The 17,066-nt window shown below is 38.2% G+C and overlaps 1 protein-coding gene across 1 annotated transcript; it reads right to left on the bottom strand.

Moving 5' to 3' along the window:
- Nucleotides 1-214: 214 nt before the first annotated feature.
- ntmt1 (N-terminal Xaa-Pro-Lys N-methyltransferase 1) lies at nucleotides 215-3,978 on the bottom strand. The gene is made up of 4 exons (XM_067440146.1): nucleotides 3,828-3,978; nucleotides 2,720-2,894; nucleotides 1,449-1,701; nucleotides 215-1,299 (listed from the first exon to the last, which is right to left on the bottom strand). The coding sequence occupies exons 1-4, from the start codon at nucleotides 3,872-3,874 to the stop codon at nucleotides 1,043-1,045; spliced, it is 732 nt and encodes a 243-aa protein (XP_067296247.1). The 5' UTR covers nucleotides 3,875-3,978; the 3' UTR covers nucleotides 215-1,042.
- Nucleotides 3,979-17,066: the final 13,088 nt, after the last annotated feature.

Raw genomic sequence — 17,066 nt, 5'->3', positions numbered from 1 at the left:
ATTTTAAATACAGAACATAACTTCTGCAATCACAAAATGATTGTGGTTCAGTACATTACATTTACCAACCACATTAATTAAATATTATCAATAATTAAACATTACAGCATATCGACAATAATTATCTTAGCAGTGATGGGGGAAGGTGAATATTGTGTTTGAGTCAAAAAGTTTGAGCCCACTGTTACACACAATAACAATATCATACAAGAACTACTTCAAAATATTACGTTTATTCAAGGCAAAATACAACATCATTCAGTTGAGTTTTCTGTCAAAAGCTGTAAATTCACATACTAAAATGGAACATTTAATTCTCATAAGTTATTAAAAGGTTTTACACGCCATTCAGTGCCATAGACATGCTAAACTCTGATTAAATATTGTCTTAAAGTGATAATTCACCCTAAAATAAAAATTGTCATCACTTAAGCACCATCAAACCTGTACGACTGTATAACATAAGAGAAAACATTGTGAAGAATGTTGGTAACCAAGATATTTTTTCAAAAAATATTTTGGGGATAATTGACCTCAGAAAGTAAGTCATACAGGTTTGGAATGGCATGAGGCAGAGTAAATGAATGATGAAAATGTTTATTTTAAGGTGAACTATCCCTATAAGTCTTCAGTACACCCACTGCTAAAAACGAAGCAGTGTGTTTGGTTGACATTTTCTGTTGAGTGTTTCTATCTTCCATGTATTTTTCCACTGTGATAACTTTCTGATTCAGACAGAAGACTTCAAACCAAGGATCGACTGGAGTGTGAAGCTGTTTGAATCTCTGAAAAACTACCATTCACTACTTTTACATTCAGATTCATGGCAGCTATGAGCCTTAGCTTTCATACTACAAGCTCTAGAGATAAAATCCCAAGCTCCCAATATCACCTTCAAGTCTTGTGCATTGTTTTTTTTTAAACGGTGATCACACTGACAGTAAAACATAGCATTTTGTATAGCTAACATTGATCCTAATTTCCTTTCACATCATTGGCTTCAGAACATACACATAAAAACACACACTTGCGGTGCTTGCGGCTATCTGAGCGCTAGAGTGTGGACCTGATAGATCTCCTCAGGGAAGTTCTGCTGCTGCTCCTCGTAGACGATGTTGAGTCCAGCCTTGGCTACTAGGTGACGCAGTAGATTCAGGTCCCGACAGACACTGCTGTCTACATCATCAGGTATCACACCCTCATATGCAACATTATCCTTCACCACAATAAGGCCCTCCGGACGCAGACCGCTCTGGCAACGCCTCAGGAATTCCACCAGGTGGTCGTCGGTCAAGTGGCCTAGAGATAAACGAAGCGATTAGGCTTTACTGGGTTTGCAAAACATAATGTAAGATTCATCTGGTCATATTTAGTGTTGCCATTTCATAAAACTGTTCTTATGATAGATGGTGTAGCTATAGCCAAATAAATCTGTTCTATTGGCTCACCAATCACCCACTGAATCCATATGACATCATAACGTTCTGGCTGGGGCTGGAAATCTTGCAGGCCACAGCAGAAGTAATTCTCCACCCGCTTGCCCTCATCACCCAGGTATGTACGAGCTTTATCCAGGAACTCCTGCGTAACGTCCACTAGGTCCACTGTACGGAAGAGCGGCAGGAGGAGCCGTTTGGTGATGCGGCCAATTCCAGCTCCACAGTCCAGAGCACAGCCTGTCCCAGTCTTACCCTGGCCTTCCTTAGAGTAAAACAGGAAACCAGATGATGGTGCGTTTCTTATGTATTTTGATGGAGGAACTGTGGGCAAGATTGTCTTACTTACATTTTAAAGATATTTCATTAAAATAATTATTTTATAAGACCTAGTAAAAAACTACAATTTGGCATGGGTGTCTGAACTATTGTATGTGGGTGGGTGGGACAAAAGTCAAGACCCACCCACTTTTTAAGACCAATGATATTGAACCCACTCACTTTTACCATCTATAATTCTGTTCACCTACCACTAAAAAATAAACATTTTATTATTAAACACACATTAGATGCCTTATTTCGACTGTTTTAATGTTTTCTTCATTTCTAATGAAAATGAATGTTTTTCTGATCTGATACGTGCTAGGAAAAGGGAGTAGAGCCAGTTCGGAAAAAAAGGCAGATTCGAAACTCGATTTGGGTCAAACTTTCTGCCATGCGTCTTACCTCTACACTATTGTCACAGTACAGGATTTGGTGACTTTTGTTATTTTATCTGGCCCAACCAGATGTTTAGTAAATGATGCAGACTATTTGCACTTAATGTAAATTGAATCTACTCCAGTAAAAATGTTGCTTCACATTTGTTATGCTTCTGACACCAATAGAATTTGGAAGGGTAAAATGTCAAAAGATTTACAATACAGTTATTTTATTGTAACAAGTTTCCTATGCTCACCAAGGCTGCATGCCTTTGATAAAAAATACAGTAAATACACTATTGTAAAATATTATTACAATCCAAGACAAACTTTTTTTCTACTTTAATATATTTTAAAATATAATTTATTCCTGTGATGGTAAAGCTGAATTACTCCAGTCTTCAGTGTCACACACAAAATCCATCAGAAATCATTCTAATATGCCGATTTGATGCTCAAGAATCATTTCTTCTTATTATCGATGTTTAAAACAATTGTGCTCCTTAATAGTTTTCTGAAAACAATGATATACATGACCCTAAACTTCTGAACACTATCGTATTAAAATGTAAAATTACTCACCCCAAGAAATTTTTGAAGAAACTTTTTGGAGCCATTGATGTCAATGCTGGAAATGCTGCCATAACCTCCCAGCATTCCATCCACAGTGGGCGGGACTTCCTTCCAGTAGTGTTCTGCCTTCGAGTAAAAGGTTGTCTGGTCTTCTATCAAGCAGTCTTCCATCTTTGTGCAACTCCTGACCACAGCAATCAAAAGAAAGTAGTTTCACCACAGGTCTAATTGAAATTTTAGAGTTCTTCTAATGAAATTGTATCTTACTTTAATTTATATAAATCTAGTATGTATTCAATTCAAGTATATGAGCATACAATTTAAATTAGATTTAATATTTCACATTTAAACCAATTTCGTAGCAATTGTAGTTTGTGTAAAATCATATCATATGCATCATATACACTTTTTTATGATGTGTGTGTGTGTGTGTGTATGTATGTATGTATGTATAGCTTCTGTATAGTGCATTAGGCAAAACAAATATGGCAAAGGGAAAACCAAGGGCAGAACTATTCATATGGCAAGGCACAATTTACCATAAATAGTTATTCATTGTATATGAAACTAGTCAGGTCAGAGTTATATTATGAAATAAAAGATTATAATTTCAATGAAATGGTAGAATAAATGCTGTAGCCTGTAATGAGACCTAACATGCGAAAGCTGTCAGATTCAGACACATGGATCCAAATAAATCTCTGCTGGCTGAGCTCAGCTGTCAGGGAGCATATCACTTCACAGTAGACAAATGACATGCATTACAACATATAATCTCCTAACAAAATGGAAGCATGAATAAATACATACAGGGGGGATACAGAATATACCAATAGACCCACTAAATATTTTAGTCTTCTGCATTAGACTAAACACAGGCATATTTAGTAAGTAATAGCAATTGAAGAAAGAACTGTCCGTTACTGTTACGGTCTCATGACTTGCTGGGTTTACTTGGATAAAAAAAGATAATTTGTCTTATCCTTTTGCTATATTTAGGTATTTAGGGGTGATAAAAAGTAACACGTGTTGACACACGGCCAGCTCATGCTTACACAGTCTTTGAACTGTTTCTGTCTAAAGACAGTCATTCATAATGATCACTGACGTAACTTACCTTTGCTTTCGTGCCCTCGCTGACTGTTTTTTCTTACAATCGGTCATGTCACTACAGAACAACTGTAGAAGAACCGCTCCATGAAAGCTTTTCTAGCTCCCCCGGCTTGCCAAAGTAAAAATACCGAACACCGCACGTCATTTCCTTATTTGACTGCTGCGTTTCCCCTATAGTTTCACCTCAGCGAATTGTTTTTCATTTGTCTCCATCTTGTGGCAGCATTTAAACTCGCGCAGTGGTTATGTTGCATAGAGCATGTTGGCTAGTTCTCATCCAACTCAATGGTTCATTCCCGGATAAGGGAAAATATTTCATCCAGTATTTTGGGTAGGCTACTTATGATAAAAGCTGCTTGTTTTAATTTTTTTATTTTATTTAATTCTTCTATGTTTCGGCTTTTCACATCTTCAGCTCTGCTACCAAGCTCTTCCTTCTGTCTTTTCCTCAGTGCAACTGTCTCCAAACCATACAACATCGCTGGTCTCACTACTGTCCTACACCTTTCCATTCATTCTTGCATCTGTACACAACAGACCTGACACTTTTCTCCACCCATTCCAACCTGCCTGCACACGCTTCTTCACCTCTTTTCCACACTCCCCATTGCTCTGGACTGTTGACCCTAACTGTGGAGATCCACTTTTGCAACACGACTGAAGCGTGATGTTGTGACGCTTCCCGTCATTTGTGCATTCAAATCGGTTCAAATGCAGCGCTGCCTTCCCGGAATGCTATGCGGGCGCGTTAAAGTCGCTTGACGTCACCCATAGGAATAAAGTGGAGCGCAGAGTGTCAGAAGTGTTGCACGGATGAGTGGATCTCCACCTTAAGTACTTAAAATCCTGCACCTTCTTTACCTCTTCTCCCTGTAACCTCAATGTTCCACTTGGTTCCCTCTCATTCAGACATGTATTCTGTCTTGCTGCGACTAACCTTCATTCCTCTTCTCTCCAGAGCAAACCTCCACCTCTCTAGACTTTCCTCCACCTGCTCCCTGCTCTCACTGCAGATCACAATGTCATCCACAAACATCATAGTCCATGGAGATTCCTGTCTGACCTCATCTTTCAGCCTGTCCATCACCACCGCAAACAAGAAGGGGCTCAAGAGTCGATCCTTGATGCAGTCCCACCTTCACCGTGAAATCCTCTGTCTCACCTACGGCACACCTTACCCCTGTCCTACTGCTCTCAGACATATCCTGCACCACTCTAACATACTTCTCTTCCACTCCAGACCTCCTCATACAGTACCACAGCTCCTCTCTTGGCACTACTACAAAGACACAATGCAGCTCTTTCTGACCCTCTATGTACTTCTTCATTAACATTCTCAAAGCAAATAATGCATCTGTAGTGCTCTTTCTTGGCATGAAACCATACTGCTGCTCACAAATGTCTACTTCTCCCCTTAGCCTTGCTTCTACTACTCTTTCCCACAACTTCATTGTATGGCTCATCAGCTTAATACCTCTGTTTCCACAACTCTGCACATCTCCCTTGTTCTTGAAAATCGGCACCAAAACACTTCTCCTCCATAATCCTCAGGCATCCTCTCACTTTCTAAAACCTTGTTGAACAACCTAGTTAAAAACTCTACTGCCATTTATCCTACACTTCCATACCTCCACTGGTATGTCATCAGGACCAACTGCCTTTCTTCTCTTCATCCTTTTCAAAGCTCTCCTAACTTCACCCTTGCTAGTACTTTAGCTAGGAAGAAGTGGGACAGAAATATATGGGTTTATAGGAACGAATGAGTGATGAATGAGTAAAATGAAAGGGAGTGAAGAGTTGTAGAGGGAAATATTGTTGACCAGGAAGAAGAGGTATCAGATTCAGGTTTGTAATGCCAATAAATCAATCTGAATCGGACGTTCTACCTCCTGGTCAACAATATTTGTCTCTACAACTATTCTCTCCCTTTCATTTTCCTCATTCATCAGTTCCTCAAAGTACTCCTTCCATCTTTCCTTCACCCTCCTGTCAAAACATTTCCATCCCTATCTTTAATCACTGTAACCTGCTGCACATCCTTTCTATCTCTATCCCTCTGCCTCGCCAACCGATACACATCCCTCTCACCTTCCTTACTATCTAACATTGCATACCTCATACGCTTTCTGTTTCACCTGTCTACTATCCGCTGTCCTCTCACTGTCCCACTTCTTCCTAACCTCTTCCTCTGGATACTCTCTTGGACTTTCTCATTCCACCACCAAGTCTCCTTGTCTTCTTTCCTCCTTTCAGACGACACATCTAGCACCTTTCTACCCGTCTCCATGATCACTTTGGCTGTAGTAGTCCAGTCATCTGGAAGCCCTTCTTGACTACCTTAAGCTTGTCTCAACTCTTTTTTTATTTAATTGTTTTTACTGAAATGAGGGGGGAGATAATATGTTATTTTGGGGGATTCTTTGTTTACTGTTAGCACTTAGGTCTATGTTCTAAGTATTTTAATTGTTCACAGTAATAGTATATTTACTGTTAATAATATATACATTTGAATATGTTTGCTGAGGCACCCTGGCATGAGGAGGCATAAATAAATGCAAAAAAGAAACACTTTAAGCTTCATGTAGGCTAGCATTTTTTGTCATTAACATTAAAAGCATACCTAGTTGGTCTTTAAGTGGGTATTTTATTTCCACAATTCATCACATTTTCATCTTCATATTTATACTTTTTATACTGATTTACACCGTGTCACTCATTTCCCATATATTTCTAATAAATGTTTTTCTGTATGGTAAAAAATTATCCTAACGGTCTTGTATTATTGTTGTATTCCATCCAGCCTCTTGTTTTCCACTGTTGCCATTTCTTTCTTCCCATCTCGTCTCTTATTTTTCACTCCCTTATTACATGACAGCATGCTCTCTGTCTCTACTACTTATGCTCGTCTCTCCTCCCCCACAAGCCCAACGTTTCACTGCTTTCCTCACACTCCCCTGGGTAACTCCTCTCTCCCTCTTTCTCCCTCCCGGGTCTGTCTGCTCATCCTCTTTCTTTCTCTCGTTCGTTCTCAGCCGAGCTGCTGGCAGGGTATACATATGATGACTCAGTACACTGCCTGTCTGCATCGGACAGCCTGAAGTCAGTCGATATTTAATCTGATCTGCTCTCTTTCACCCTATCTTCTTCTGTCTACTCCCTCACTGGCTCCTGACACCTTTTACATTCTCATTAGAATTACAAAGAGGCTGGAGAAATGGAGCGGAAATCAACAGTTTTGAAATGTCCTGAGTCAGCAGAGCTGGCCGGCTCTTCTCCTTACCTGTCTCCTCCTGTGGGTCCTCTCTCTGTCTCTCTGTGTCCTCTTCACGTTTCTCCTTTTAGATTAACCTTTTTTTTCCATGGCTAAATATGTTTGACAGTATTGTTACCTATATTTTTGACTCATAATTTATCATCAAAGGTCACATTTTGAAGACAGTTAAAAAAATTATTAATCAACTGCCAAAATAAACATGATACAACAGTATTATAGTAGTTGTTGATTAAATAGCAGTGCAGGCTACGTTTTTAAAAGAAACATCTATCTTTTTGTTTCTCCTGGATGTGGAGTGATTTTTTCAGCTGGAGCTGATGTGAAAGTTGTGGAGATGTGTCTTGCATAGGGTGGAGGTCACAAAGTAGTTCTTATCTCATTCTATTAACACTTAGAGCTTCCCTCACCCTGACCCAGACTCAAGGACATATGCATCAATCTATAAATCTATACACATATATAGAGCGAACCCACCCCCGTGCGTTCATTAAGGCGTTCAGTTCATGTAAAAAAAGGAAATATGGCATCTCTGAACAAAGGGCAACAAGAGCACTTACGAACATGTGTGCACATACACTGCAATCAAGTGTGTAATTAATTGCACTAAAATTGTTGAACATTGTTACATAGTATAAGTAAATAAATACATGACATGATACATCTTGTGCTACCTGTCAAGCAGTTTATCCAAACAATGTCTCCTGCAGAAGTTTCCTTAAAGGTAGGGTTGGCAATTTCTAAGAGCCTAGAATTGCAAACTAGCTTTGAAAGCAATAAAGAATTAAAAAAATATGTCCTATATGCCTATAGTATGTGTGTAGTATGAATGTAATCCGTGTCATGACAAATCATATCCTCCCTTGATATCAGGCCTCTATCAACTATCAGTTAACAATTAGTAAGTACATACAAACAATATTAATTTATGTAGCTTGATATATAGGACGCTAAAGAGAGTACCTATTAAAAGTAATTTGAGCCAGTGGGATTGCTTGGGGTTCTAACAGAAACCCGATTTCGAGGAAGAGACGATTTGTTACCACACCGGACGTACCACATTTGCCATGTTGTCCTTATCATGTGACCTATACAGAGAAAAAGAGTGTCAAAATTTTACTTTTAAGGGTACAACAGCTTGGTACAGTACCCTTAAAAGGACGTATTTGTATTACAGAAGGTTTTACCCATAGACTGTAAAAAGGTATGCACATAGTGTCAGTGATGTCACCCATAGGATTTTGATGAGACTTTTGGAAGCGTAAAGTAGAGATGAGCTGCCAGCGCATCATCGTAAGTCACGCCCGGAAAACCGAAAGTGGGCAAAGAGGCGGGACGTGGGCGGAGCTGAGGTGACGCAATGACTAACAGACTAACAGACAGCGGATAAATGGCTATCCACTTGTCACTCAAAGTGGCTACACCCTTAATTATGCAGAACTTTAGGGTTTTATATAATGTAAACGAATGAGTTATTAAAAAAAATATCACCCCCCTCACAGTTGTCTCGAAGGGCAATTTTTTTCTGCTGTAAAGTTCGGTACATGGTGCTCAATGAGATTCTGCTCCCTTCTGGAGCCTGTGGTCAATCTATGAATTGCAGCTTAAGTCACTTCCGTATTGGCTTCAACAGAAATTGGAGGAGGTTCCCCCTTGGTTTTACCACAAAAGGTTCATAGTACAAAGATTGTCTCAGTGACAAGCTGTTGTACCCCTAAAGGTACAATTTTGACAGCCTTTTTCTGTGTACCAGCATCAGTTATGTCGCTTCACTGCCATTCACAAATTCTCTCCCATGGCCTATAAGAAAAGTGTTCACATGTAAGTCATCCGGGTGCTTTTTGACTACTCTTTTGCGATTACGGTGAATTCGGACACTTCTTTTGTAACATACAGTATTTCACCTGCTATACTGAATAGAAGGATGCGGTTTTTGGTTGCAGCCTGTCTACAACTCTGCATAGCCCTACAGAACACACTGATGACGTGTGATGTATGTGTGGGTGGAGGTGTGGAAATACATGTGTCAATAGATATGTAGGACATTTACATTGCGTTGCATTTGGAAATGTTTTGGCCATGAGACTTCCAGAGAAGATGTATGGGTATTTACCACCTCTGTTATTGATTGCTATCAGGATATAAAGAGTTTCAACTAAAATAACAAAAATTGCCTTCCCTTTACCTTTTACGTCTGCTTAGATAATTTGTAGGAATGTCTTGATTTGTGTCATATATTATTGTCATTAATAAATCATTTGAATACAAACGTGACACTAAATAATACAGTTTTTGTATATTATTATTACAATAATAAGTATTTGAATGTACAGCTTTCTCATGTATATGATAACTGTAATTAAAAAAAACATTCCCCTGATTAAGTGTTCAGAAGCACTTGTGCATTAATTCAAGTAGCCACGTGATGGCACTGTTGTACTGAATGCAAAGCTCAGGTTGCAAGTTGAGGTTGAATTTATTCCTTCATTCGGTCGGTCAGTCACCAGAGAATCTGTAGTTCTCTCAAGCAAACTAACATTAACACTAAACACAATGCCCCATAGTGGTCAGAGCTCAGATCACAGTGGGTGACACACACTAACAGTGGCATTTTGGATATGTTGTCCTACTTTCCCTACTAAGTAAATGTTTTAATGAAGAAAATGGCATAAAAATGTACCGAAATAAAAGTAAGGTAATTATTAAAATGTTAACTTAATTTAAAGTAGATATTCTGTAGTTCAAACTGTGCTAAAGATATTCGAATTTTGCCTGAGAATGCTAAATTTCTGTAACTCCACAGTTCTTGTTAGAGAACCGTGAGGACTCTTCATGCTAAACCTGACCGTTATAATAGCATTTCACTTCAATATAAAATCAAATATCAATATAACTTTATAAGTATCAGCATGATGCCTATTTTTACATAATTATATATTTTGTATAGCTAGCGCATGCTAAAATACAAAGATTTGTTATAATATTAAACTATAATGTGTAAATATGTGTACATTTTGCATATCACAGATTTGTTAAAATGATACAAGCCTGCAAGCGGATATGTGTCTGTTTGTTGAATTTGTCCGTTTATGTACTTATTAGAGATAAAGAGAGAAACTGTTGCTTTCCTGTCAGCCATTTGCTACACATTCATATGGTTGTGCTTGTGCATATGTGTAAGCAAATGTTTGTTTCTACACACACAAAGGTCACAAGGAGGTCTTATGCCTTATTCAAGCGAAACCATATGGCCCGAATGTCTGTGTCAGACCCAAAAGGCAAAAACAAACAACTAACTTACTAACAAATGTTTAAAATCACTAACAGTGTTAAAAAATGAATGACATACCTCTAAAATAAGTCAGAAGCAAATTTTAGCCAAACAAACATTGCAAAAGAATTTGAAGGGTGTGTGTGTGTGTGTGTGTGTGTGTGTGTGTGTGTGTGTGTGTGTGTGTGTGTGTGTGTGTGTGTGTGTGTGTGTGTGTGTGTGTGTGTGTGTGTGTGTGTGTGTTTGTGACACATGACAGCTGTGTGGTTCTTTGATGTTCGGGATTACAGTTGGATTACATCATGGCAGTTTGTATGGGAGCACCTGTGTTGTGAAAAATGGTAAAATACACAGATGAAAAGAGGGGCTGGACTGAGGTCTCTCCTGAAAGAGAAGAAAACAATAAGACAATCTTGTTTTCAGCCATACCCCAAAGACTGTAAAGTTTATGCAAGTCTGTGTACGTATAGGTGTAAATGTGTTTGTACCTTTAAATTTGTTCGTTTCTTTCAGTATTAGAATCAGTAACCGTCAAGAGGTAGCTTACTGTTATTATTTACAGTTATCTGCATTCAAAACTGACGAAAGACATGAATTTTTGTCTCATATAATGTTCATATTATTATATTATAACTTAAAAACTAAACTAAAGTTGAAGTATTCTTACATGAAGTAAAAGAAAAAATTATAAAATTAAAATATAAAAATAAAAGCCAAATCAAAAAACAATATATTTAGTACTTACATAAACACTATTACATTTTTAAACCAATTTGATTTTTAAATATTATATCAATAATAATAAAAAATATATAATAATATGGGTTTGATTCTGGGGTAATGCATGAACTAAAAAGAAGGACGGACAGACAGACAGATATATTTGAACCCATATTATTAATATATTTATTATATGATTCATTCAATAATGTTTGTAAATAGAAGGTTTAAATAAAGCAGTTTCATTTTTTTTATTATTTAGTGTATATACTATTACAGTATTTATAAATATTTGTGTAATTGTATAGCTGCGTCATTATAGTCCTATACAGAAATATATCAGCAGCAAACTTCAAGCCGTCAACAGCAGGCTCTTAATCGAAGCCAGAGCTCTGCAGTGCGTCGAGCTGAATGCCTAATGACTGAATTACAATCAGGTTTGGGTGAGAGCAGGATTAATTCTGTCTTTGAAGGTCCGAGGTCTGATGTGGTTTCTGGTTTCACAGTGCAGCAGTGCCTTGCATATTGAGAACAGAGGCTGTTGCGAGTGTGTGTGTTAGAACGTTGCGTGTGTGTTTATGGAGCAAAACAGGATAGAATGTTGCACAACCCAGCTACACGCCTTTAAGTCCATGCTACGCTTGCCATGCTAACTTCCTTCTCTCTTTCTGCCCTTTCTCCTCTTTCTCCTCCTCCTATACGTCGCTGTTTTCCCCCATGTGAGCCTCCGACACCCAACAACTCTCTGTTTCTATATTTTCTGAGATCAGCCGTGGCTGGGTAGATTGAAGTGGACAGCGGTGCAGAGCACACGCTCACTACTGCCTCCCCTGACCTAGAAACAGAGAGAGAGAGAGAATACTAAAAGGTTACTGAGAGGATAAACGTGTCCTGTGTGGGTGGCTTTACTTAGCTGTGATTCGGGGACAAACCTCTACAAATGAGAGAAATCTGACAAAAGCTTCTTGGGGACAAGCTTCTTCTTAGGATTCATAACTATAATCATATATATGTAGGGGCAGCATTAAATTCCCATGTGATAAATTCAGAGCATTATGTTCATCCAAGACAAAAGATATACTGTGTAAGATAATTGATCCAACTTATGAGTTACCAAACTTGTTAGATGAACAGGAGCTCCACACCTGGTCTGGAAGAGGATTTACCCTTCTATTCTACTTCGATGCTACGTCTGCCTGGCACATAGTTAAAAATGCATAAGCCATTTTCTTATTAATATTTCACACAAGTAAGCTCCCTATCACCAGCGCAGCTGTAACCATGCAAGCAGTACAGAGAGAAGGGGGAGAAAGAAAGTGAGAGAGGCTGAAAGAGTAGAAAAAAGAGAAGAAGAAAGGGAAGGGAAAGTGTTAAATTAAAAAGAAGTGTAACCAGACTATTGTTATTAAACCAGCTCTATGGAGAATCAAGCAAGCCAGACTAGGTACGTAAGAATTGTTGGCTGATTCAAAGCTCAAATGTTTAAGGAAACATTTTCTTGAACTTATTTTGTGTATTGTGCTGCTCACTTGGAACAATATGTGTATGTATCAAGAAAATGACTGACTCTTGTGACTTTTTTTTCCCTCACCATGTATGTTTTTTCTGCATTGTAGTGACGAATGAAGAACGTAAGCCTAGAGTAGAGTAGCACCATCTAGTGGCAGTTAGGCCAACCTGTATTAAGGAGGAATAAAAGACATCGGACCTTTATGATTGTAGTAAGATTATTTTAATTTTTTGAAATAAGTCTCTTTGGCTCACCAAGGCTGCATTTATTTGATAAAAAATACAGTAAAACTGCAATAACTGTAATTTATTCCTAAGTTGGTAAAGCTGACTTTTTAGCATCATTCTTCCAGTCTTCAGTGTCACATCACATGATGCTTCAGAAAACATTCTATTACGATCTCATTTGATTTGGTATTTAAAAAACATCAGAAAACACCAAATTATGAATTGTTTGAACGGTAGAATTTAGCAAACTTGTGATTCTTAATAGCCAAAATTATCCGCACTGAAAAACATACAATAAGACCAAAGCCAGATTCTTCAATGAAGAAAGCATGGTCTGTTTTTAAGACACTTTTCACATTTTTGCACTTTTTCCCTTGGCAAATGTTTAACTAAAGATATATTTCTGACAGACCCTTGCTTTGGTCTAATTGTATGTTTTTCAGTGTGCGGGCAATTTTGAGTTGGCAACTTTTTTGAGTGCATATATCATGTTTGATGTATGGTCAACTTGAAATTCAACACACTGAATGAAGCAGCATAACCAAAGTTTAAAGTACCCTTCACCCAAGGACAGTTATTATAATCCGCTGCCATTTCATTTCTATCGTTCTGCATTTCTTCAGAAAACTGTATGTCCAGTAAATTTAATGATACAAGCCACACAAACAACTATTCTGTGGGCCAGTGTCTCAACAACACTATTCTTATTTCAGTTTTTCCCCCCACTCTGCCAGGAAAGTCATCTGTGTTTATTTTGCTCATTCATTTTGCTAATTTTTGGATTCAAATCAATTGCTCTACAACCAAGTAGACTTGGTGACACCTATGGGAAAAGGTGTGTCCTTACAATACTTTAAAAATGTAAATGTGCCCCGGTTTCAACTGCTAGATTAGCGTAAAATGATCTTGAATGTGCTATAGCTATGGTATAGTTTTGTATTGTGATCTGGTTTTAGTATTGTGATTCTTTATGGCTGCTTTTGCCATTGCAAGTTGATTTGCTGATACTTTCATTCTAGAATGTCTTTTAGCAAATCACTTTGCAATGTAGGCTGCCATAACATTAACTTTACACGCTTGCTGCTGCCGTCCTCTCCACGCAAGCAGCATCTCAATTTAATTTGCTAGCTAAGCTGGAGAAATGCCCTAACCAAAATGCTTTAACTGCTCCAAGTGAAGTGTTTTGCCATCACTGTAAACCCTGTAAACCTTCATTCTCTGTCAGCCATCAAAGGTGAATCAAACATATCTGGACAGCGTCACTCAAGTGCTTCACTGTTATATGTTTAATTACATTTCATTATGTAGTCATATTTTGTTTTTGAAATTAATTAAAGAAATGTCTTTAATTATAAGTTCACATGTAAATGTCAAACTTACATAAACAACGCTTTATTTAAGGAAAAGGTTTGAAGACACTGATGGCATTGGTACAAAAGATAATGTGTTGATAATGACATAAGTAACTGTTGTGCTCCTACAATTTGGTTTATTTTGCATTGCAAAAGCAGCTACTCATATTTGCAAAGACAAGCACAATTACACAAACAGACCACTTTGTGCAGTTCTAGTGCAATAAATAATTTAACTTGCAAACTCATTTTGAGTTGGACATGATTAGTGAGTAAATCAACACCTATTTTGACTGATTCAGTGAGAGACTTATTTTAATCCTAATAGAGATGACAACTGATAACTCATGGGAACAAACTGGCTTCAGTGTTTGTTGCTGTGTGCACCCATAATAACACACTATGAGGTTGTGTTGTGTTTATTGTCTTATTTAATTCATAACACCCATGATTTCTTTGCACTTTCAGTTCAGACCAGGAGTGTTTATAGCCTTTCTTCAGGACAAAAGCCCGCTCCCCTATCAAAAAAGTGCCCCCATATTTTATACTCATATATTTTTTTTAATGTTACGCACAAAGTGTCTTTTCGAGCAGTAGAGAGTCTTTTACAGTCTGCACGCCCAATAAAGAGCTAACGCTTCATTGCTAACCAGCGATAGAAGACAATTGCAAGGTTTTTTTGATCAACATTGGATTGTATGTTAATATCAACATCATCCAATGCCTTTTTGTTTTCTGTCTTATTAAGAAATCATGGTACGTGAGTGAGAACCCATTGCAGACGCTTAAGAGTGCGAGAGAACTTTCTGAAGGAATCAAACTAAATCGCAACTAATTTCAGACCTGGTGCACTTTTGACCGATTCGTTCACACAAGTGACATGCGAAAACACGCACGTGACACGACTGAAAAATTCATTGCCAAACTAGCAGTAATATTTAACTGGGGCAAGGAAGTTTTTCACTGGAACTTGTGCCCCAGTAAAAGGATCTACGATGCCCCGGCTCAGACTGTAAGCTCACTTCTAACATCATTTCTTTTTCATTGAGAGGGGCAAGCAGAACTTAAGAGTAAACACAAACCATTGAAGGTTTTCTGGCAAACCATTTCTTTCTTTTTTTTTTTTTTTTTTTTACAAATATTTATTATTTGTAATATTTACTTTATATAGGCCTAACATATCCATAAACCACCCTATGACTATAATGCAGGAGTGGTGAATGTCGTCCTGGAGAGCCACTGTCCTGCAGAGTTTTGCTCTAACCCTGACAAAAAGTCACCTGCCTGTCATTTTCTAGCGACCCTTAAGACCTTGATTAGCTTGTTCAGATGAATTTGATTATGGTTGGAGATGAACGCTGCAGGACTGTGGCTCTCCAGGATTGGACTAGTCCATGCCTGATATAATGTGACCAGTTGTCCTGATAAAATCTGAAATTTCTGATCACGTTCATGTTGCACAAAAGCCTCTAACACTGTGGACCCCATCATACACCCGACGGTAGTTTCAGCCTGACGCAGTTATTATTTTCACATCCAGCGTCACGTTGTTTAAAGAGCAAATGCATTTGCCCATGGGCGTGCTGGTCTGAAAACGAGGTGTGTTCAGGCGTATTGTTGGCCCGTTGCTATTTTGAGGCAACTTAAATCGACTGGGCCATTGACCAACAAAAACCTGGTCTAAAGTCAATAGCACCATTTTTTTGTATTTTAAAGGGCGCGTTAGTAATATGTGCCTACAGGTTGGATGGCTTGATACCACAATTTTGGCTTCGGTACGGTACCACAATCTAATACCGATATTAAATAGATACCACACGGTCTGATATTAGCGCATGAGAATGAGTACAATTATGCAAGTTTTGAGATTATAAAGTGGGAAATTACCACAAATGTTTATTATTAAATTAATGAGCAAAGCTTATCACATCAAATCAGTCATTTGAAAACTTTCTTGTGAGAAATAATTTCAGCAAAAATCTCTCAAAATTAGCAAAATTGCTTCTGGTTTCAACATCGCACCTACACTAAAGCAATCTGCATAATCTGATTCAACATCTTCACGGGATGGATGACGGAAATCATGTGAACATGCAAGCGATTTTATAGCATTTCATAATAGCACTTACAGGAGATATGAGCTCATAACAACGACACACACGCCTGTAACTTAGAGCTCGCACATTACAAACTTTCCTTAACAGTCAAATAAACAGAATTATGTAAAAATGTCTGTCTTTAGTGAGTGGTTGTGGCTAATGCGAATGTAAATAGTGCAATAGTACGCATGCAATAGTACGAGTGTGCAATCTTGTGGAATGTATATGCCAAAATGAGTTTTGCCGTGCATATGCTACTCAGTTTTTCGCGTGCATATGATACGCATTTTATGGCGTGCATTTGACACGCTCTTGGGTAGGTTGGGGGTGTGGGATAGGTGGTTTGCACGTATAATACGCTATAAAGTGCATATCATATGCATGCGAAAATCCACGTACCATATGCACGCCAAAACACATTTTGGCCTATACATTGCAGGAGATTGCACACTCGTACTATTTATACGCCTCTTCGTGAGACCGGGCTCACTTATTACACACAGAGGGAAGCACAGCAGCACACAAACATTGTTAAATCTGACAAATTAAAGGACTGAAATGTAAAATATTATTATTGTGTACATAAATCTAAAAATGCCTACATGGCATATTGGATAGTCCTTGCATGTATCAGAATTCCCTCTTTGCAGCAATGACGTGCACGCAGGCGTCATTGGACGAGAAGATCGGTTTCCTAGCTAGAGAAGGGTTTGTTCTTTCCACTTGCAAATTCCGCCATGTAAATAGCAAATCCGCCATGGCATGAGCACAACTGGCTTTTAAAGGGAATGGG

Source organism: Pseudorasbora parva, chromosome 3, assembly GCF_024679245.1.
Source record: "Pseudorasbora parva isolate DD20220531a chromosome 3, ASM2467924v1, whole genome shotgun sequence".
NCBI classification, from domain to species: domain Eukaryota; kingdom Metazoa; phylum Chordata; class Actinopteri; order Cypriniformes; family Gobionidae; genus Pseudorasbora; species Pseudorasbora parva.
The sequence above is the reverse complement of the archived record's forward strand: the minus strand, read 5'-3'. Positions and strand labels throughout refer to the sequence as shown.

What these genes read in the sequence shown, in the direction of transcription:
- ntmt1 (XM_067440146.1), bottom strand. Translation starts at nt 3,874, where the DNA reads ATGACCGATTGTAAGAAAAAACAGTCAGCGAGGGCACGAAAGCAAAG. An exon ending in TTCTTCAAAAATTTCTTGGG is followed by an intron (nt 1,702 to 2,719) that starts GTGAGTAATTTT and finishes TTTTACTCTAAG; the next exon opens with GAAGGCCAGGGTAAGACTGG. An exon ending in ATGGATTCAGTGGGTGATTG is followed by an intron (nt 1,300 to 1,448) that starts GTGAGCCAATAG and finishes GTTTATCTCTAG; the next exon opens with GCCACTTGACCGACGACCAC.